This window comes from Toxotes jaculatrix, chromosome 4 (genome assembly GCF_017976425.1).
Source record: "Toxotes jaculatrix isolate fToxJac2 chromosome 4, fToxJac2.pri, whole genome shotgun sequence".
In the NCBI taxonomy this organism is placed as follows: domain Eukaryota; kingdom Metazoa; phylum Chordata; class Actinopteri; family Toxotidae; genus Toxotes; species Toxotes jaculatrix.
The window spans coordinates 5,043,059-5,065,092 of NC_054397.1; the positions used below are offsets into that span (position 1 = coordinate 5,043,059).

The following is a 22,034-nucleotide window of genomic DNA, read 5'->3' on the forward strand; positions in this document are numbered from 1 at the left end:
ATACTGTATATAATTAGTATGTTGTATGGATTTGGGACAATCTTATGCTCTGTACCATATTTACTAACTAGCTCCTTTTGATTTGTAGTCTCTGTGCAGGTAGACACAAACACTGCAAAATACTGAAGTGGCACTCATGCTGCTTTTTATTTTGGGAGTTTGTTGCTTCCATGGAAACGCTGCAGACACAGATCAAGGAAACATCTTCTAAACATCTTGTGCTTCCTCTCAAGTTTTGATCAAATCTGGTATGGAGCAACTTGCATGCTGAGTTTGTCCTCTGGAGTCATCGCTGGCCACATGGTGGCAGTGTTGTGTTAGTTTGCAATGCACGTTAATCACAGATACACACTCTCAAACACACACAGACCAAGGACAGGTCAGTCCAGAGCATTGTGCTTTCGTGTAGGCGTTTGCATTTAATCAATATAAAGGAGAAGCGGGGGACAATGAACAGAGCGGAGAAGAAAGGAATGTATTGGCTACAATGAAGATGAAAATACAAAATTAGGAAAAAATGGGAAGAATAGGCGTGTGGGAGAGAGCAAGAAAAGAGGATAAATGTTGAATGGGCTTTTGCCACCTTACCTCATATATTATGTTAATCTGCTTGTTCATTTAAGCAGATATTGTTCAAGAGGAGAAAATAGGTGACAGTATGAATGAGTCTGAGAAATGGAGGAGTGTGTCTGAGAGAGAGAGAGAGAGAGAAAGGGAGGGAAGGAGGGTGGAGGGAGGAAGAGGCAGAGAGTTAGTGGATAAAAGAGAGCGGCGCTGGCTCAGCCACAGCATCTTACTGCCAGGCGAAGGAAGGGGTCCAGGAAACACACTCACTGCTTAGTCGGACAAACCAGCTGTTTCCAGGAGCATCTCCTGCAGCTTGAGCTGGATGTTTGGATATTTGGACTTGATGCATCTTCACATGGAGACATACGGAGTGGCTTGTGATTCAGGATTAATTCTCTAACCTGTGGCAGTGTAGGAGTGGAGACTTCAGCAGTGGGACAATCCCGGCTGTGGTTGTATCAGAAAAGCACTGTACTTGGATTCTTTACCTGAGAACTGTTGAGCGTGTGCACAGCGTTTTACCTGTAGCATCATGTTGTGTACCTGCTGTTTTTAGCATGACTGCTGCCAGCAGTTTGGACTGTGTGTGAAAAGCCAGCCAGAGTTTTTGTTTGTGTATGTGTGGTGTATGAATGTGTGTGCATCAGGATGAGTGTTCCCATGTTAAAGATTGGTGCGGTGCTCAGCACCATGGCTATGGTAACTAACTGGATGTCCCAGACTCTGCCGTCACTGGTCGGACTCAATGGAACCATCATCTCCTCTGAGGGCACACATGAGCGGATCGTCAGTGTATGTATAATGCATATATAAATATATATATACACAATGCATACATATGAATATACTGTATGAAGTTTTTTTTTTGATCAATCTGTCAGTTAAACAAGACTGAAGCGTTTGTTGTCAGTCTAAGCAACTAAAGTTATCTTGTGTTCTCTAAATGTACTGTCAGTCAACTGCTTTGTACATTTTACCACCCAATAACTGTGATAATAATCACTCTAATGTGACAAAGACAAACTGCTGGTTTCTAATTGCAGCAAAAATATCAAGAATATCTAAAATTAGAGGGGACAAAGAGTCAAATTTAGGGATCAACACAATCAGGAACATTTTGTCTGCATGCCGCAGATATTTGATCTGTAAACTGGTGCAGAAAATAGAGCAAAGAAGGTACAAGAATAGAAAAGAAAAGGTGCTCAGAAGCACAGACTTGGAGCATAATTTGAAAGAGCAGAGTCGGTGCAAACGTGAAGAATAAATAGCACTAATAAATAAATAAATAATCTTTTCTGTTAATGTGAGTCATAAAGAACACATGTACAGTATGCACCCACTACTACACACACACAGACACAGAGGTGATAGGATTGCTCTTTCTCTGACTTACAGGGGTGATATTTCTCCTGGGGAAGGCTGACTCACCCGTGGGACAGCCAGCAATTTGTTGCCCTAGCAACACCCTGGCAACCCCAGACATGTAGATGCTGGACCACTGCACACACGAGTCTCTTAACTCTGTACATATACCGTGTATATGTGAGTGTGTGTGAGCTTGTGTGTTTGTGCGTGCCCAGGCTATGCATGATTTAGCTTTCTGGCTCGGGAGGCACCTCACAGCTGCTATGTGGTGGGACTTTGCAAGTTCAGCAAAGTGCATGCAGTCTCATGCAAGTAGACGCCTACACACAACCACTGACAAACACACTCACGCACGCTGGCAAGCCCTGGCTGAGGACAGATGGAGATGTGCAGTGTTGCTACTTCATGCTATTTCGGGAGACAATAGAGAGAAAACCCCTGATATCTTAGGCTGTTTTCTTTTTTTTTTTTTATATATACTCTGTGTCAGTTTGATGATGTGTAAATACAATTGGGAACGAGATCAGGAGTTCCCAAATGTTTTGTGTCTGATTCACCTCCCCAGCCCTGTCAGATGACCTCAAATACCCCTCCATCAACACACCCGCTATTTATTTCAAATGGGCTCATTTGAATAGATTTTAAACCAGATTTTATTTTGATTATATAAAAGTGATTATTTTTAAAATATTTTCTTCATACACTTGAACTGCCAACTGTTTCGTTTTTAGTGGCAGAAGCCAGCATTAGCCATATATTTGAACTGTTCATTCATATCTTTTATGTATTTTAACAATTCTTGCCGTTCTTTTAGCCATTCATTTTAACCATTATCCATTACCTTTAGCTTATTATTTTAGCCATCAATCTATTAGTTTCAGTCTTAGTAATTTTGGTCAACCATTTATCCATTACTTTTAGCTAACGATTATGTATTACTTTCAACTAACTGTTGGAACTGTTCATTCATTTCTTGTAGCTTACTTCTGCAACTTCGCTGCTCGATTGCTAACTAGTATTCATGCGTGTAGTGCTCCGGTGTTACAGTTATCCCAGTATGTAGCTATGTATATATTTTTAGATATTTGTATTTAGTTTTTATTTTTTAGTTAAATTATTTTTCAAATGAGCCGACATACTCCACAGTCTTACCACATAACCCCTGGCAAATGCATACTTACCCCTGGGGAACGAGTACCTGTTTTTGGGATCACTTAGCTAGCTGACGGCATTGGACATTTAGATTTTTGTGTGTAAAACAAGCCCTTACCTTAAACATACACCATTTTTGAGTGTTGTATGTTACTTGCCTACCTGCTTGTACCGCCTCTGTTGAATTCTTTCAGGAATTTAGCTCTGTTAGCTCTGTACTCTCTCTCTGTTTGCACTGATCACAATCAGCTGAGCTGCCTGAGTAGATTTTTATCATTTTTCCCTTGTGTGAAATGAACCCTTAGGTGCGGTACGTCCTCTTCCATTTAATTACATCGAGCAGCAGGCACAACTGATGCCTATATTCTCATCCCATCCACGTCCCCCTCATTTAAACCCCACACGTCAGCTTCATTGTAAACTGGACTTCAAGGTTATCGCACCAAACCCTGCTGATTGATTTATCAGATGTTTTGCTCCAGGCCTCCACCTCCCCTCCCCATACCTCCTCATGCGCCTTGATCCTCCCAGTTTCTTCCTCTGTCGTTATTCTTTTTCAGGGTTTGTAGGGCAGCTTCGCAGCCAGATTACTGTGACGGGCTGGTGTGTGTTAGATTGAGCTCGAGTGTGCCTTTACATTGTTCTAAAATGTTAACACTAAGTGGGTCAAACTGAAGACCTGGTTAAATCTGACTAAAATGGGCTCTTGCCTTCACGTGTTCTCTAATTTAATGTGAGGTGACTTGGGTCCAAAATTTGAGACCCCAGGGAGCAATTGCTGTCACCTCAGCACTACCTAACGAGGTCCCAAATAACCCAAAAAATTAGAAAAAGAAACACGTCATTACGTAACAGCTGAGGTGGTATTTTAGAACTATTAATAAGTGTGTGTGTCTTCCTGTGTAGTGCAGGCAAAATCACCTCAACAAATGCATGATGTTCTCATTCAAAAATATTTGCAGTGGCCATAGCAATTGCAATCAGAGAAGGAACTTTAGTGTTAACGTTTAAATACCACTAAATTTGTAGCATTACTTTGAAAACTATGTGGTGTTGATAAGACGAACCCATTAACAAAGAGTTGTCTATTTACGCATCCAGAGATACAGCAACATTAGCCATTAGTTGCCACCTGATGAATGTAAGCTCTGTTCTGGTTTCCACCAACTCCTGAGGGAAATATCTGCAAAATGCTCCTCTGTGTCGACCAGTCACTCACCACGTTTAGAGCATACCGCAGCATAACAATGACCTGAAATGCTATAAAGCATCATAGAACTGAGAGGAACTACAGTAGTCGTGATCCAAAGTTATAGCCACTTTCAGTTTTTTTTTTGTCCAGTCATAGTAACTAAGAGTCTAACTTAAGTGAAATTCAAGAGGAAGAAGGATCCTTGATAGCTGTGACATTCGAGTTTGAGTTTTTTGGGTTGAATTTCAGCAACTTGAATATATATATATTTATATAATATTGAACTCTTTAATTTTCTATTTGAATTTGTGAGTCTAAGATTACTTAAAATCACGTTTTTCAAATTCAGACTTCACCATTTGCTGTTGTATTTTAATTTCAACATATATAACATCAAAGTAACATCAATGTAACAGAGCAATAAGGTTTTCAGTGGCTACTTAAATGAGTATGTCTGTAATTTGCTTGTTGAATGTAATGGGTACAGAAGAGTCCTAAGAAAACATATGTCGATGAAATATGTATTTGATATGTGAATGAAGTAGTACCAGCTCACGCAGTAGAAGCACACTCGAGCATTAGTATGGACAGTGAGTAGGTTAGAAAAATTTTTTTGTGCAGGTTTCTGGGAGCTCTGGGGAGCCTGTGACTTTTTGCCAGCGAGCACAGCAGCTCCGGCTGTGGAGGCAGAGGGTGGAAACTCTCCAGTTATCCTGCTAGCTTTCCTGGACACAGACATGTGGAAGATGTCACAGCTGATTTTAGCTGCAAATGAGAAATATCCAATTTGCACACTGACTGTCTATGGTGCAGTCAAATGCAATAAAGTGCAAGGAGTATGCACTCTCCTTTCTACAAAAATAAATGGACACTTAAATAACAGCACGTGCCCAGTTGAGAGCTCCTGAAACCGTACTGAGATTTACCAGGGAGATAGAATCAGACCGAAACATTTTTAAAGGAAAACATTTGTCCACCGTTCTAACTACAGCCTGACCTGAATAGCAGGCTGGGATGCTGAGCAAATATGTGTTGTGTGAGAAAATGCACAAAGGAAAGTACTTCAGTGGTATGACTCATTGTGTCCTTTGGAACACGGTTCTGCAGAAAAACAGATAAACACAGGACAACATAAATACAGCAAATATAAGAAAAATAAAAACTACAACATGTAAACACTTACAAGGGTATAAAATTGAGTTTTAGCTGTGAGTTAAATTTAGTATTAAAGAAATACAGCATGCTTTCCTGCCTTAGTAATGGGAATTGTTATGCCTTTTTGATGCCATATTAAATTATGGACATTCTGCAGTCATTACAGAACACAGTCTCTGACATACTGTACCCTATACCACACTGTATGTCTCGCTTGAGCACATACCATGTATGGCAGATATTTGTATGCAGGCTGAAGGGAAGCCGCTCCTCAGGGATGTGATTTAGTGCAAAATATTCTCTTCCCAGTGTTCATGGTTGTGTTGTTGTTGTGGTGTTTGCACATGATAGAAGCGGTGTGGAAGAGGACACAAATGAGATTTTGTTTTGTTTATATTATACATTCTGTACAGCTGCAAGTAACAATCATATTTCTCTTGATTGTTTTCTCAATTAAATAATTGTTTAGTGTATAAAATGTCAAAAATGCCGGTCACAGTTAGCTGGACTCTGTGGTGACAGTCCAACATCCAACGATCTTTAAAATGACCTTAAACAGGAGAAAGGGCCGATATTCACATTAGAAGCTACAGCCAGTGACTTTTTTTTAGCCATTTTTGCCCCATAACTGACTTATCGATCAAAGAAATTTGTTTTTAAATAAATCTATTAATTGACTTATTGTTTTATCACTATTAGACATTATGCCTTAAAAGCTATAAGTGATTACTGGAAGAGTTTTAGAAAAACTGTTTTCAGACTCAAAAGCATTTACGAAGGCGTATTTCAACTTTAGTAGAAATCACATTGATATCTTCAAAAATTGTGAGCTATTAAAAAAAAAACAGAACGATAAAAACACAGGATTTAGTTTGTGTTTTACTTTGCTGACCTTCTTCTCTGTTGAATGCGCAGCTTACATGCAGTTCCTGCAGTGTCTTCATTAACACAGCCTGTTCGTTTGCAGGGTTTGTATCCAGGCTCAGAGGAGGGCTGGCAGGTGTACAGCACGGCTTCAGATCCTGATGGCAGGTGCGTGTGCACGGTGGTCGCCCCGGCACGAAACCTCTGCAAACGAGACCCTCGGAGTCGACAACTACGCCTGCTGACTGAACAGGTGTGTGCCTGTGTCTTTGTTTGACTCAGAGTGCGTCCCCGCATGTTTCAGTGGTCAGAATTGCGATGCAGCACAGGGGAAAGGCAGCGTACTGGAATGAAATATTCACTGGACTGTCTCTTTGTTTTGACACTTGCAGAAACACACATGAACACACACACACACTCTCAGGTTTCACTGACAGATGTATCCCTGATACATCAGTAGCTATATCCTCTAAAGACTTGCAGTCATTCAACATGCCAAAAGAGTTTAAACTCAAAGGAAACACTGACAGATACAGATGGGTGGGAAAGACACACTTTGTTCTATATTGCAGGGTAGGGTTCTGTTTATGTGTGTTTGTATGCTTGAATGTTTGTGTTCTCATATATGTGAGTATTTATGTGAGGATATGGATGTGACTGCGTAAGCACATTTCTGTCGATGTATGTCCTGGGAGAGAAATAAAAGTGATTTGTGACAGAAGTTGATGAAATATTGAACGCCATCAGGCCAGCAAACATTTCTCAAAGCATGCACTACTGCAGGGCTCACACATCAGGATATATACATCCTGAATTCTCACCAAAGTAAAAGTGAGCCACATCACACCAAAGACATCATCATGATTATAACTTTTTTTTTTCATGCACTGCTGGTGTTACATCTTGTACTCTGTTTACGCAAAAAGAGTGAGAAATCAGAAAGGTACAAGAACACTATCAGAAATTCATCCCCTTTCTCCCCTCTCAGTTTCTATTGGGAGGTTTTGTATTTATGAATCTTAATTAGCTCAGCGTGTCTCTGGAAGTGACACCTAGATCCTACTGCGAGTGTGTGTGTGTGTGTGTGTTTGCGTGTTCTGATTTTCCGCTCGTCTCTGGCCTCCCCAGCATGTGTTACAGTGAGAGATGTGTGGGTGGGTTTTTGCCTGAGTGTTTGTTTGTTTGTTTGTATGTCACTTGTCGATATCTGGGTCATTTTTATAATGGACTGTTTTTTTTCACTCTTGCTTTTCCATTCAATAACAAAATGAATTTGAAATACCTGGTAGCATTTCAGGATGGTTAATGAGAAGAAGCGTGGGAGTTATTGTGTCTTTATACCACAACACACTGTAGGTGGGAATCTAATGATTAAGTGGATCTAATGAGATGCCGCTCGCAGAGAAATATCATCTGTCTCTGCATCATGTCGTTGAGTCAAGGTATTTGGAATTCTTAAGGGTGCGTTCACCTTAAACATCTGTGTGTAGCCCAAAAACATATTTTCTCACACTTTTATTTAGTTTTGTTTGTCATCTGTCTCTGAGATTTCTGCCACCTCCACTTTAAAACTGAGGTGAAAGGAATTTTTTTTTTATGGTACTCACAGCTTTACAAAATTACATTCAAAGAATTAATGTAAGAAAATTCAGTAGCAATGTGTGTTACCAGTACCAATATTTTGTATAATCCACATGGTTTAAAGTGGAAACGGGGTTGAAAGTGGAGCCACTTTCTGCCATGGCTTTTCCTCTTTGCTCATAAGGTTTCTATTTGTAGTTTATAGCGAAATATCTGGACAACATCATTTTGAGCATGTTAGCATGCTGATGTTAGCATTTAGCTTAAAACAACACTGTGCCAAAATAGAGCCTCACAGAGCTGCTTGGTCCGCTGAAGACTTTTTGTCTTGAAAATAAATTTATTTAAAAGATACCTGATACAGTCTCTTCAAATAATTAAGTCAGTACTGTCACAGTGGCACAGTAATCAAACTCACTTAGGTCATACATCACTTCTTGGAAGCACACGTTCTAAATTGCATGTTAGAAATGACCCAAAACTGAAACGAAATATCTAAAGACAATGAAGACTAAATGATGCCTGTGTATTCTGTGGATTAACCAAAGAAACAGGGATAATGTTTCTGGACAGACAAAGTTTGGAAAACTAGCACAAATAAAATTCAGTTTTTATCACAGTTGTGACAGGATGGAAGCAGAAATCTCATAGATGGATATCTCTGGGGAAGATAAAACCAAAACTGTCTGCATGGTTAGATATCACAAGGTTTTTGTTTTTTTTGGGTGAAATCTGTGCACTAACCCTTTAAGTATTCCATCACATCAGCACACACCCATATATATAGGTAAACAGCAGGTGTTTGGAAACAAAAAGCCAAAACCAATCATAAGCTTTTCCTGCAACACAGGTTGCTAGCAATAATCACTCACGATACCAACCGTGTGTGTGTGTGTGTTAGGTTCAGAATGTGAGTCAGTCCATGGAGGTCGTAGACCTGCGGACATCCAGAGACCTGCAGTACGTCCGAGACTCTGAGCCACTGCTGAGAGGAGTGGACGGACGTTTACACACTTATGTGGCCAACCCCCGCACTCTGACGGCAAAGGGCCTGCAGGTACGCGCACAGACACACAGTCAGACACCCAGACACACACACACACACACACACACAGTGTAAGACGGTCGCTGTAGGGAACACATAACCTTTGGTGTGAAAACATTGATTTCACGCATGCCAAACTGAAGTTTCCTGCCTGCACTCAGACACGCGAGCATCTTTCAGAAAGGGGACAAAATTTGTCTTGAAGCTGTCAATTTGCTGACTTCAAGTCTGCTGTGTCTTGTACAGAAGGTACCAGCAAAACTGCAGCATCACTGCACACATTAGGAGTGTGAGCTGTCCAATAAAAGAAGGATAATCTGCCTGGACTGAGTTTGAAATTTTAATGCAGTTGTAATGACACAATTTACATAATATTTTCACACAAAAGCAGAGGGAGTTTATCTACAACATATGTTTTTTTCTTTTTTTTCAGTTTGTTGCCAGTGCTTTAAATTTGCAGATAAAGTAAGATGATATCACGGGATAAGTATTGCCTTTTATTGTGGGAATGTTTTTCACTTCTTAAATTAGGAATATTAATTTCAGATAGAGAGTGGGATAGACTCTTGTTTAAGAAGTATTGATTTTTCATTTCCTTTAGTGCAAAGAGAATGACAAAAGGTAATGGAAATAAAATTTCTAATGAGATGCTATATATATATATATATATATGTGTGTGTGTGTGTGTGTGTGTGTAGTGATAGATAGATAGATAGACATACTTTATTCATCCCCTAGGGGAAGTTCACAGTATTAACAGAATTAATAATTCAACATTTTATTAAGTATGCTTATTCACTTTCTTGCTGAGTTAGATGAGAAGACTGATAGACTGATGCCGCGCTCAAGTCAACACAGTAAATATGGAGCTACAGAACAGCCAATAGCTGGTTTCTTAGCTTAGCATCAACAGGGAAACAAGTATTCTGGCTCTTTTCAAAAGTAGCAAAATCCATCTATAAACACCTCTAATGCTAATAGATTAATGTATCATATTTTGTGTACTTGATTCATAAACAAAACTGGAGTGTAAAAACAGCAGTTGGCTGTTCTTTGAAGACTACTTGTTGGCCAGGAGCAGTAACCTCTTGAATCCCCACTGTTTGCCTTGCAACAGCTAAGCTAACTAGCTGCTGACGTTAGCTACATATTTACCGTACAGGCCACAGGTACAGACACCTTTTGCCTTCTCTGCAAAAAAGCAAGTAAGTGTATTTTCAGCGTAATATTGCAAACAGCAAACATAACACATATCAACTTAAAAATATAATTAAAAGCTCATTTAAGAGCATGAGATTCTATCTGAACCCGAGACAGGCTCCATAGGAAGTCCAGAAACAGACATATACACACATGCACGCACAAACACACACGCACACACACACACTACTCCTTACATCCCCAAATAGAGAGCATTACCACCTCCCCATAAATCCATTCTGCCTTTCATCTTGTGCCGAGTATCTTCTTAACAACATCATGGGGCTCTGGGGTCTGTTTTTAAGTTTTTATACAGTTAGTTTGTGGGTGTATGTGTGTGTGTGTGTACTTCTATCTTTGTGAGGACCAGTGAGAGACCTTACAGAATGAGGACCTTTTGGGAGAGTGTGAACATTTTGGCTGGTCCTCACTTTCTGACACACCTTCAAAGGGCTGTTTGTTTTCAGACTAAGAATTGGGTTTAAGTTAGTGTTAGGGTTAGAGATTTATTTGTGAGGGGCGAGGGAATGCATTATGTCAATGAGTGTCCTCACAACAAATGTAAGACAAGTATGTGTATGTGTGTGTGTGTGCTTGTTGCTCCTTGGGGGTTTTCACAGTCATAAGCTTTTGCCTTTGCACTGAGAGGCAGAACTAGTGAATATTTATGTGCATCTACAGTAACTTTATCAATAACTAAAGACTGTTTTTATCCCACAGGAGGAAGGGAGCAAGGGAGATGGAGAAGGGCATGTCAAACAGAGAGATGAAGACAAACTGATAGATTGATTGATAGAAAACCTGAGAGAGATTAAGAAGAAAAGGGAGCAATAAAAAAAAAAATGTGTTATTGCATTTTACCATTTTTTCCCTGTAGGAGGGAGGGATGAGAGGAAATAAAGGTCAGGCAGACAGAGGGGGAGAGATAAAAGAGTGAAACTGGAGGGGAGAGATTAGAGAGATGAAGATGAAGAGACATCGGAGACATGGCAGGGGAGGGATTAGCCAGGTAAAGTGTTTACTATGTTACAGGTGATGAGATTTTTTTTCAAGATCGATTTTTAATACGTACTTAATGAACCTACAGTTATATCCAAATAAGGATGCCAGTACCAATCAGTGAGGATGAAGTGGCAAAATTTAAAATCAACCCGAGCTATCACAGGATTTTCACGCTATGCTCTTATGACATGTACAAAAATTGGTGCCACAGCTTCAAAAAATGTTTTGAAGCGATGTCAGAAAAGTATTTAGGTCCTGATTTCAAGATAGCAGGGAAAGGATTAGACACACAAAGTGTTTGACTGACTGCCAAGCCTCTTTCCTGAATGTGTTGTTGTGCTTGTGTGCGGGGGTGTGAGATGTTCTGAGGAGATGATAAGATGATTTTTTGTCTTTGCTTTTGACACTTTTTTAAATCCTCTTTTTTCCTATGAAATCCAACTCCTCTCTCGACACGGCAAACTGTTTTTTGGAGGGATTTAAAGGTGAAAAGACGTTTAAGTGTTGAGGCTAAAACACAGGTATAAAAGAGATATGTAAAGAAATCCCTTTATCCTGCTGCAATATATAGCTGTACATACAATACATATAATTCATGCTCTAAATACTGATCTGCCTTCAGGCTGATGGCAGAAAATGTTTTGTCGTCTCCATCCACACTGGCTGAAATATATCCAGTATGAGAGCGTTTTAAAAAGATCAATTTTCAGTGATAGAAAAAGCTGTCTTTAACTGTGGATGGGAGGCCAAAATGCAAAAAATGATTCATCTATCCATTTTTCACTGCTTATCTGGGTGTAGTGCCAGCTATCTGTGCAGAGCAGCGCAGACATACTTTCCTACAGCCACATCTTCCATGTCCTCCTGTGGGATTGTGAGGCGTTCCCAGGCCAGATGGGATATGTGGTCCCTCCAGCATGTTCTTGGGGGGGGTGGCTTTCCATTTGGCTAACGTTGGCTTGTTGCTTCCCTCACTTGCTTCTCTTCCTTGCATCTTAGCTCCTTTGAGAGATGTGAGGAAGAGACGCAAGGATGGAGATGGCAATTACTCATGACACACAGCATCTTAAATGTTAAATGTGTAGAGCTAATTAAGCAGAATAAAAAAAAAAAAAAAAAACGCTCAACCAAAACTGAAGAGTGTAACTGAAGAGTCCACAAAGCACAAAAAGGGTTAGCACACCCAAATCAATTAGACTGTTCCTTTTATTCAGTTTTCAAAGTAAAACTAAAACATCCTGGCTGTGCAGTGGTCTTTCAGTTCTGTGGCTGCATTCTTTTAACTTTTCACCAACAACGAGTGCCCATCAGTTAATTAACAACAGGTGCACCATGCGGCTTCCTGCATGGTGCACCTGTTGTTAATTGCACCTGAGGTGTTCTCAGACTTGCCTCACTGAAGCCCACTTAAGAAATCATATGAAAGTGTGTTAAATTTTGAGATGAGAACTGACTGATTTAATTAATTGACTCGGACCCTAATGAATTAAAAAAAAAAAGAAATTGACTGTGAACAGCAATATTTCAGGCTCAAGCGCATTATAGGACAATAATAACAGAATCTGTGCAGCTGTATATAGAAAAAGGAAAAAAAAAATGTCTGATGTGTAAAAGCACACATTATACAAACTTCTAATCCTTTTTTTATTTTATGAATAATGGCATTAGATTAGCTGTTGGAAATGTTATTCTTGTTTCCATGGGTAGTTTTTTCCTAATCTACTGCATTGCAATAATGCAATACAATTAATATTCATGCTGAATACACTGAATACACATACACACTTAAGGGCTGTTAAAAAAAACATCCGTATAAAATGCACCTGTGGTTCCTCGTTCATAGCTCCGGTGGAAGTTGCTTGACAAATTACCAGGTCATAGGCTGCAGGATGGAGGAGTGAGGACGAGAGGAAGCATAATTAGCTGAATGAGTCTTCTCTGGGGTCTCCTCTCAGTTAGACAAACCCAGACTTCATTGACAGGGAAGTAGTCACACTCAGAGGACGTCCTGAGCAGGTGCATAACTACCTCAGTTGGCTGTGAAGGAGCAGTGGCTCTACTCCAAGCTACCCCACCCGGAAGAGAGAGAATAATAAATGCTGTAACGGATTTAACCACATAAGTGTGTTCCACGTCTTCTCTCTAACTAATTTTGCTTCCTTCTTTTAATGCACCCACAGGAGTTAAAGGGCCAGATGTCTCAGTTACGGCCCCTTCTGTCAGTGGTTGAGCAGTACAGATTGGACCTGCAGACGCTGGCCACCCTGCGACTCGAGCTCCTCAACCTGTCAGTCATCCTGACAGCTATTCAGGAAGAGATCGGAGCGTATGACTATGAGGAGCTTCAGCAGAGGGTTTTGCTGCTGGAAACCAGGCTACACAGCTGCATGAACAAACTGGGTATGTTCCAAAGGGGAAGTAATACTCACTAATGCACAAAAAAGTTTGACTTATGAGCAAGAAATGCAATAAAATGAGGCTTTTACCCAAAATTAAAACTTCACTCATAGTCAGAATTGATGTGGAACAGACATACACACCCAACTGTCCTGACACAGGATTCCATTTCAGACGTCCTTGTCTTTCCAGTCATGTCTCTTTGTGTTATTGTTTTGCGATGGGGAAACATATTTCTTTTACTGCTCCTGCTTGGGGCACAAACGTATTTTTATATCAATAGATTTCATGAAATTCTGGTAAACTGAGTTGAGATGGCAGGTGGTTACATAAATGTCATAAACAAGCTGGCCAGGTGACCTTGACATGCAACGTCACTCACTCCAGACCACAAAACATGAGCACACACTGTTCATCTTCTCCATTTGCATACTGCATACATAAAACTCACAATATTTTGGATCTTCATTGCAGATTTAATACGACACATTCATCATTTGTTAACAGGTTGTGGTCGTCTGACTGCAGTTAGCGGACCGATCACCGTGAGAGCCTCGGGGTCCCGCTTTGGCTCCTGGATGACTGACGCCATGATTCCCAGCTCCGACAGCAGGGTAGGAGTACTGTGTGTGTGTGTGTGTGTCTGTCTGTCTGTTTGCATGACAAGTGAAGCAGGTGATGTAAAGTGGACACAAGATAGACACACTATATTTTTCTTAATGTGTTTTTTGTCTCTTTCTTACTTTTAACGCGACTCCTTTGTGAATTTTGTCTCAACTTACTACAAGCTTCACCCATTTCCTACAAACATACATACTCTGTTAAGGGAGAGCATATTAAGCTAGTTGTCAAGGCGACTGTCTCCCAGTTGCCAGGTGTGATTTATATCGCCATGGTGACCCCTGGCTGTTCTCTATTAGAGCTTCTCCCTGGTGATGAAAAGGAGCTATACACAGCAACAGTATCCCAGTTATCGCCTTGCGTTTCCCAGTAACCAGTTTGACTGTTGTTACAGTTACAGGGTTATGAGTCCCTCTGTCCGTTTGCATCTTTGTCCCAAGAACAGGAACATTTTTTTCTGATGCTGTCTTTTAATGCCATATATAAGGTGTGAATCTGTTCATGACACTCAGCAATGCACAAGAAGTTCAGTTTATACATATACGGCATATGCTTCTTTTGGATCTGTGTGATAAATAAGCCAGTGAAACTATAAAAATCTGTAATTTACCACTTTCATCTCAAAGGAACTCTGCCATTTTCTTGTAAACAAACACTGTTGTGCTTGGTAAGTGTTTCTTACGTGTGTATATCCTTTAGACTTGACAAACGTGTTGCATGTATTTCCTTCCTCATAAGACAGCTACAGTGCCGATTTAAAAAAAAAAAGAGCAGGTCATCCACTTTTCACAGGGTAGGCCGTGTGACCCAGTTCACATGCTGAAATGTCCCCAAATTGGTCCCAATGGTCCAACTAGCACCTTGCATGGTAGCTTGCTGCCATGGGCGTGTGAATGATTGATTGAGTGGCAAATTCTGAAGCACTTAGGACAAAATCATTACATAAATTCAGGCATGTACCATTGTTTAAACCATGGAAATATGAAGTTGAACTAGATACCGTGTTAATAAATGGTATCCCCATTCAGTTCTATGAAATTTTCTTACTGGGTGCACACACCAAAAAACCCTCTGTTTGGAAATGCTTACACGTTTTTGGGCCCATGAGTCATGTTTCTGGCCACCTAATGGAAAACCTATCGCAGGTCTACAAGACCAGCTACTGTTGGCGCATATTTTACCATTTTACAAACATGGCCTAAATCATATTTTCTTTGCTTCACTGCTGCCTTCCGAAGCACACAATGATGATGTCTGTGAACACTCCTAGGAATGTACTTGACGTGGAGATGACCTTTTGCAGCCTTTTGATATTTCATAAGGTCATTATTATAAGGTTACTGATACTGAGCATCAGACACATCACCGACCAACTGGCAAACATAATTGTGTGCTTGTATTTGTTTAATTCTTTTTTTTTTTCCCCAGAAAAAAAATAAAGTCAGATGAAGTCATAGAAAGCCATCAGTTAATTTCCAGGCTGGACAACCTGCGTCTTATTAGCTAAAGCTGCATGGAAGCAATGCAACACATACGAGAACACACAGCTACACACACAGACATGTACTTCTATCTTTGTGAGGACACTCATTGGCATGTCCTCACTCCTTAAGGTCTATAACTCACCTGGTCCTCACACAGATATAAGTACAAGTACACACACACACACACACAGTGAGTCAAAATGAGTAAAGTCATTCGCGTACATCCTTTGGTATCCATGACTACAGTGTCTGCAGAGGGTCCCAGTTTGGCATTTATGAATTCTTCATTAGCTCATCGGTGAGTGAATGTGTGTGTGTGTGTGTGTGCACGCATTGTACTTTACACACTTAAACATACAAACACGCCTGCACACACACCTGTCACCGTATTTGAGAACAGCTGCTGAGGTGTGGATATCCCCTGATCTGTCAAGATGTCACTGCTGATAGTGTGAGAGAGAGAGAGAGAGCGAGGATGAGAGAAACACAGCAAACAAGAGGGAGAGAGAGAAAGAAATGGGGACGGATGTTGAAGAGGTGTGAAGCAGGGACAGGAGACAGGAAAACGAAAGAGGGGGTGGACAGACAGAGGAAGAAACAAAGAGCGGGTGAAGGTTGATCAAAAGAACAGTCGGGACAGACAAGCAGGATGGGATGAAAGAAGCAAGGGAGGCAAAGAAAAAGGAAAAACAACAGAAAAGAAGACAGGTGGCGGCAGACATTAAAGATGGGTTTGAATTTTTAATGGATTATTGGTCACTGTAATCATTTCTGTTCTCTATACTGAAGTGACTCCTTTCTAGTGTGAATACGCTGAGAAATATGTGACAAAATCCACATTCCTTGTTCTATGTAGACATGCTTAGCGAAGTTCAGCTGAAGATAATATGAGGTTTTAGCTGTCTCAGACAAATGAGTGTTTTTTTAGCACAAAATTCCCCCTTTCTGTTTTTCTGACAGCGTTTCCTCGCTGAGCCAGTCGTCTGTCAGAGTCCTGTTCTTCAAATAGCGTTTCCCTCAGCGTTGCTGACTGTGGTTGGAGTTGAGTTGTAGATTAGGTCATGATTATTTGCTATTTGATCTGGGTTAGTGGGCATCAAGACTGAATACAGCGCTGCATTAAATGCTGATTTGTTGGGGATGTGGTGTTTTAGGTACCAATGAGATCCAGAAATATGATCCTGAAGTCCAGCTTGAGTAAACAGATTAGTGTGTTTGGAAGCTTATCAGATGCCTAAACACTGCGCATTGGATTCTATTAGGAAGGATTGCACTGTTCTGAAAACTCATCACAACAACAATCACTTTATCCTTCATCTCAGTGATCACAGGTAAACAATAGAGCAATTATTGTGTTTGCATTAAGTCTTGAACACCCCTCTCCGGGCTGGCCATAGGACAATGAACACAAGGTCGACTGGGGGACATTCCTGTGGTTGTTTCCTTCCTTCTTCATTTCACTTCACTCTAATGGTCATGAGACCAGAGTTAGTGGAATTTGGTTTTGGTATTACATGGAAAAAGACGCACATAGGAAATGCAAGATGCAGAAAGAATATGGTTCAACAATCTCTGGAACTAAGGTGCAAGTTCAAGAAACACCAAAAAACTCCCCGCACACTCTTTTGCACGCACCGTTCATTGTATAATCAGCGTCTGGAGCTTGTTTATAAAGCAAATGGTGCATTCAAATGCAAGAAGATTACAGTTGCCAGGAAACAAAGGGACTTGTGTTCCTTTGAAACACTGTTTTATAGGGAATTAAAACAGAAGTTTTCATCAGATGAGCTGGTGAAGCAAGGAGAAAAATAGGGAGGAAAGTGAAGTATGTAGAGGGAGAGGAGAAAGAGAAGGCTTGATGGTGGTAGAGAGAGAGAGAGAGAGAGAGAGAGACAGCAATCAGGCTGTTTCATTGTCTTTGCAAACCACAAGCTGAGTCTCAAACACTGTGTTATTGAAGGCCCTCAGAATCACTGCAATCAGTTACCTTTGTCCGAAAGTCTCTAATTCAGTGTGAATTTTAAATACTGCGACGACAAATTAAGTGTAATTTTTTTTTAAAAAATGGTCTTGCCACTGCTGGAGAAATTTTCCTTTCTTTGACCCAGGAAAAAAAAGATCCTTTCATGTGCTCGCTCTTTTCTGCCCTCTGTACTTTTCTCTCTTTGCAGAGGGAATAACGAGCATCTTTTTCGCCAACAATGCTCTCTCTTCCCAGCTCTCTCTGCTCTTTTCTTTCATCTGTTTCACCTCTCATCCCTCTTTGGGTAATTAATCCTCCACGCTGTCAAGGCTCAATTTTCTTCCCATCTCATTTCTTCTTCCTCCTCATCGTTTCTCGGTCTCTGTCCGTTTGTTTCGCCAGTGATCGCTGATGGTTTTCTCCTTCACCGTCGACCCCTCCCCCGTCCTATATTTACACAACTTCTCATTACTCTCACATTATCTGATTTTACATTTCATTTTCATTTGATTGAGGAGGTGGACATCAGTCCTCCATACCTAGGATAAATCCTGCAAGGATTTTATAAACTGCAGACGTTTACAAAGCAAAAACTTTTCCACCATCACCATCAGTATTATCACAAGAGAGGTAACTTATTTTTAAATTCACATGTTCTCTCATATTAGAAAGAAAAAATATGAAAAATATATTGCTATATACAAAATATATAGGAAATCAAGCTTTCTGTTCTCACTCAGCAACAATGAAAATGATAGTGATTTACCATTTAAAATTCTTAGCTTTTTTTTAATTATTATTTTTCTCAAACAATGAGTCCTTGGTTTCAGCCACAGGTAAAGAAAAGGAGGCTTCTCATTTCTTTCTAGCAACCATTAGTTTTATTGTCTAAAATGACAGCTGTTGCCGGCACACATTATTGACTGTAGCTAGCAAGTGTTAGCTAATTAACTTTTGCTTTGACCAGAAACCAGGCTGGATAAGACTCAGGCTAAAGCTAGCTAGCTATGCTAGATACAGACAAACACACAGTTTAACCCATTACTTACATTTTTGCACGTGTGCTTTTGGTTTTGGAAATTTTAAAAAGCATGGCTCTAAACTCCTTGGAGTTGCCTAGTTACAGTTGCTCAGCTATGATTGGACAGCCGCTGTACAGGTGAGGGGTTTAGCAGACACTCAGACATCGTCCCTTCAGAGCTACTAATTTGTCTTGATTTGATTGGCCAGTTTCTGGTGAAGATGGCAGGTGACCATTATGGATCTCTCTGCAAAACCAATGTTATTTAATGCTGTGTTTTGCGTCCTGAATAGGGAGGTAAGATCAGAGATAAACCAACGGGTTTTGTTTCTTCCTCCACCAGGTGTGGTCGATGGACGGCTACTATAAGGGCAGGCGTGTGTTGGAGTACAGGACCATGGGGGATTTCACCAAAGGCCAAAACTTTGTGCAGCATCTGTTGCCACACCCCTGGGCAGGAACTGGCCACGTGGTCTACAACGGGTCACTGTACTACAACAAACACCAAAGCAACATCTTGGTAAGAGGCTGGCTGTGATATGAGAAGGGGAGGATTAACAGATAGACCAGACTGAGACGTGGATGCATCTGTTTTTCCAGGTTCAGTACCATTTCCGTTCTCGCAGTGTGTTGCTCCAGCGCAGCCTGAGCGGAGCCGGATACAACAACACTTTCCCCTACAGCTGGGGAGGATCCTCTGACATCGACCTCATGGCTGATGAGACGGGACTCTGGGCTGTCTACACCACCATCCCAAATGCTGGAAACATAATGGTACAGTCTGCACCTGTGAATACGAAGATCTTTTCTCACTGTACTGTAAAATTAAAGTTACTGCTGTCAACAGGTTTGTTTTGCCTTCCAGAAGTCATAAACTCCCACGGTTTTTAAAAATCCATTAAAACAAGCTGACAGACATTGCTGCACTGAATAATGTAATCTTGCATAATGAACAGCATGTGTGTCGCAGTTTGTCCTCACACAATTTTAATACAGTTTCTTTGCTCATGTTACTATCCCCTGTATATACCCAGGGGACAAGAAAGAGCATGTGTGAGTGTGTATGTGCCTTTATGAGGTTGTGTAGACAATTTTTGGTTCAAACCACATTTTGGCATCTTAACTTCAAAGGGCTGTTTGAGGGTTAAGACTTGGTTTAGGCACACAATTATTCCATCTCAGAAAGTTACAATTACACCTCTTAATATGTATCTCCATCCACTACTGTTCTACAAATATTAGTTAGGAGTTATTAGGAGTTGATTCATGGAGATAAACAGTCGGCGACGATTGCACCCCAGTCGGGTGTCATTAAACCAGCACAGAGGAAGAGGGTGGAACAACGTGACGTAGTTAAAAGAGCTCGCTCCAGTCAGACCTCAAGCGAGGTGGAAAACGTGGAGGGGAATGTGGCATTTATGTTTTTTTAATGAATGAATTTTAGGAACATTACAGTCTCCTCACTGCTCCACACAGATGTGATGTTTCTGCCTGCTACAGTGGTGCAGAAGGTTTAGTGGACATTTAGGTCGTATGCTTCATGTACATCATGTTTTATTCACCAGGTCTGTTTCCATTGCTTTGTCACATTGTACTTTACTTTTATCAATATATCCAGAATTATGACAAAGTTATGTCCTGCGCAGGACATTTGACAGTTAGTCCTTACTCTCTGGCAGACAGGGTGCTTTAAACATATCTTTGAAATGTTTTACATATCAGCTGGTGTATGTGCTGATTCAGATATGTCTGCAGTAAAGGAAAATCAGCCAATCTATCAGCCTGATTGATTTTTTTAAAAAATTGCACTTATGCAGTATGTGATTAAGTGCACTCAGTAGCTGTCCATCAGTGGAGACAACAGAGAGTTGGACAGACATAAAAGGCTTCTTCTCGTTCAATTCAACTAACGTAGGACTTTAAAAACAGGAAGTATCACCACAGTTTTCTCATCTCCGCAGTCAGTTTTATCTCGTGATGTCTGTGACTGACGCGCTCTTTCTGTGTCTTCAGGTGAGTCGTCTGGACCCTCGTTCGCTAGAGGTGCTCCAGAGCTGGGACACAGGGTTTCCTAAGCGCAGCGCGGGAGAAGCCTTCATGATCTGCGGTACCCTGTATGTCACCAACTCCCACCTGGCTGGGGCCAAGGTCCACTTCGCCTACCACACCAACTCCTCCACGTACGAGTACACCGACATCCCCTTCCATAACCAGTACTCCCACATCAGCATGATGGACTACAACCCCAGAGAGAGAGCGCTGTACACCTGGAACAACGGACACCAGGTCCTTTACAATGTCACACTGTTTCACGTCATCCGGAGCGACGGATAGATCGACACGTAGGAAATGGTAAAAAAAAAAAAAAAATAGAAATATAATAGAGATGTGGAGACAGATTATTCAAGGGTACTGCAGCTTGCACCACACTCATACACACACACACACACACACACCCACACACACACACGCCCACACACACACAATGGCCATTCATGTCCACAGGAAAATGAGTATTATCTGTGTTTGAATTTGAATGACTTCTAGACTGCGAAAGCTCACTGAGCTAATAACTAGACACAATACACGGTTGTTGAACACCAGTCTAAAGGTCACAGACAAGAGTATTCATCACGGCGAAGATGAAAATTAACTGCCTGTGCTACAGGGACACTGAAAGAAGGAAGTCAGACAGTTTGAGCTCATCCATATTCTGTTAGGTTTCATTCCACTCGTGTCTCAAGAAGTGATTTTGGAATTTGAGGTTGAATTGTCCAGAAAAAAAAAAAACGCAGCTCGTGAACTGAATTTCTGATCACTTCAAACCTCGAGCTATGACGACGGCCCTGATGGAGATGTTCTGGGTTTGTGATGTGATCGTGGACGTATTCAGTCAGCATGGTTGTTCATTCAATAAACCTTATTGTCAAACTTGGCCAAGACTGTTGTTTTCTCTGTTGCGGAGCAGGAAGAGTGGTGAAATGAGGCATCAGTTTTTACCTTGTTTTTAATACAAATCTACACGTGTCTACATGTTTGCATGTGTGTGTTGAAAATGGCCCTGTATTCACGTCTGGACAGAGGAGTTTATAATATACCCACTTAAAAATAACCACAGGTGCTCATCAACACAGGAGACTTTTGTTTCATGACTTCACTCTTTCAGGCAGTGCCGCCTCGCAGGAAACGTTAGCAACCCTGGAAAAACTCTGTCCACATTAATCACACACAGTTTTAAAATAACTCTCAACAGAGTGACTACATTTAAGCCAAACATTTTTCATACCTTGAACATGTTTGACTACCAGGTTGAAGGCTTGGAGAAAAATGTGCTCAATATATATTCAGGTGTATACAGGTGTTGCAAATACAGGAGCACTGGTTAGGAGAATGTTGACGCACTAAAATGTACACTGGCAACAGGA

The 22,034-nt window shown here is 40.9% G+C and overlaps 1 protein-coding gene across 1 annotated transcript; it reads left to right on the top strand.

Annotated features, from left to right (window-relative positions):
• The first annotated feature begins 1,176 nt into the window (after positions 1-1,176).
• On the top strand, positions 1,177-21,417 carry LOC121180602 (noelin-2-like). The gene is made up of 8 exons (XM_041036162.1): positions 1,177-1,359; positions 6,399-6,548; positions 8,778-8,933; positions 13,304-13,523; positions 14,028-14,134; positions 18,953-19,129; positions 19,210-19,383; positions 20,623-21,417. The coding sequence occupies exons 1-8, from the start codon at positions 1,216-1,218 to the stop codon at positions 20,941-20,943; spliced, it is 1,449 nt and encodes a 482-aa protein (XP_040892096.1). The 5' UTR covers positions 1,177-1,215; the 3' UTR covers positions 20,944-21,417.
• The last annotated feature ends 617 nt before the right edge of the window (positions 21,418-22,034 follow it).

Coding starts and splice junctions, on each gene's coding strand:
- LOC121180602 (XM_041036162.1), top strand. CDS start 1,216: ATGAGTGTTCCCATGTTAAAGATTGGTGCGGTGCTCAGCACCATGGCT. Junction 1,360..6,398: donor CACATGAGCGGATCGTCAGT/GTATGTATAATG, acceptor GTTCGTTTGCAG/GGTTTGTATCCAGGCTCAGA. Junction 8,934..13,303: donor TGACGGCAAAGGGCCTGCAG/GTACGCGCACAG, acceptor ATGCACCCACAG/GAGTTAAAGGGCCAGATGTC.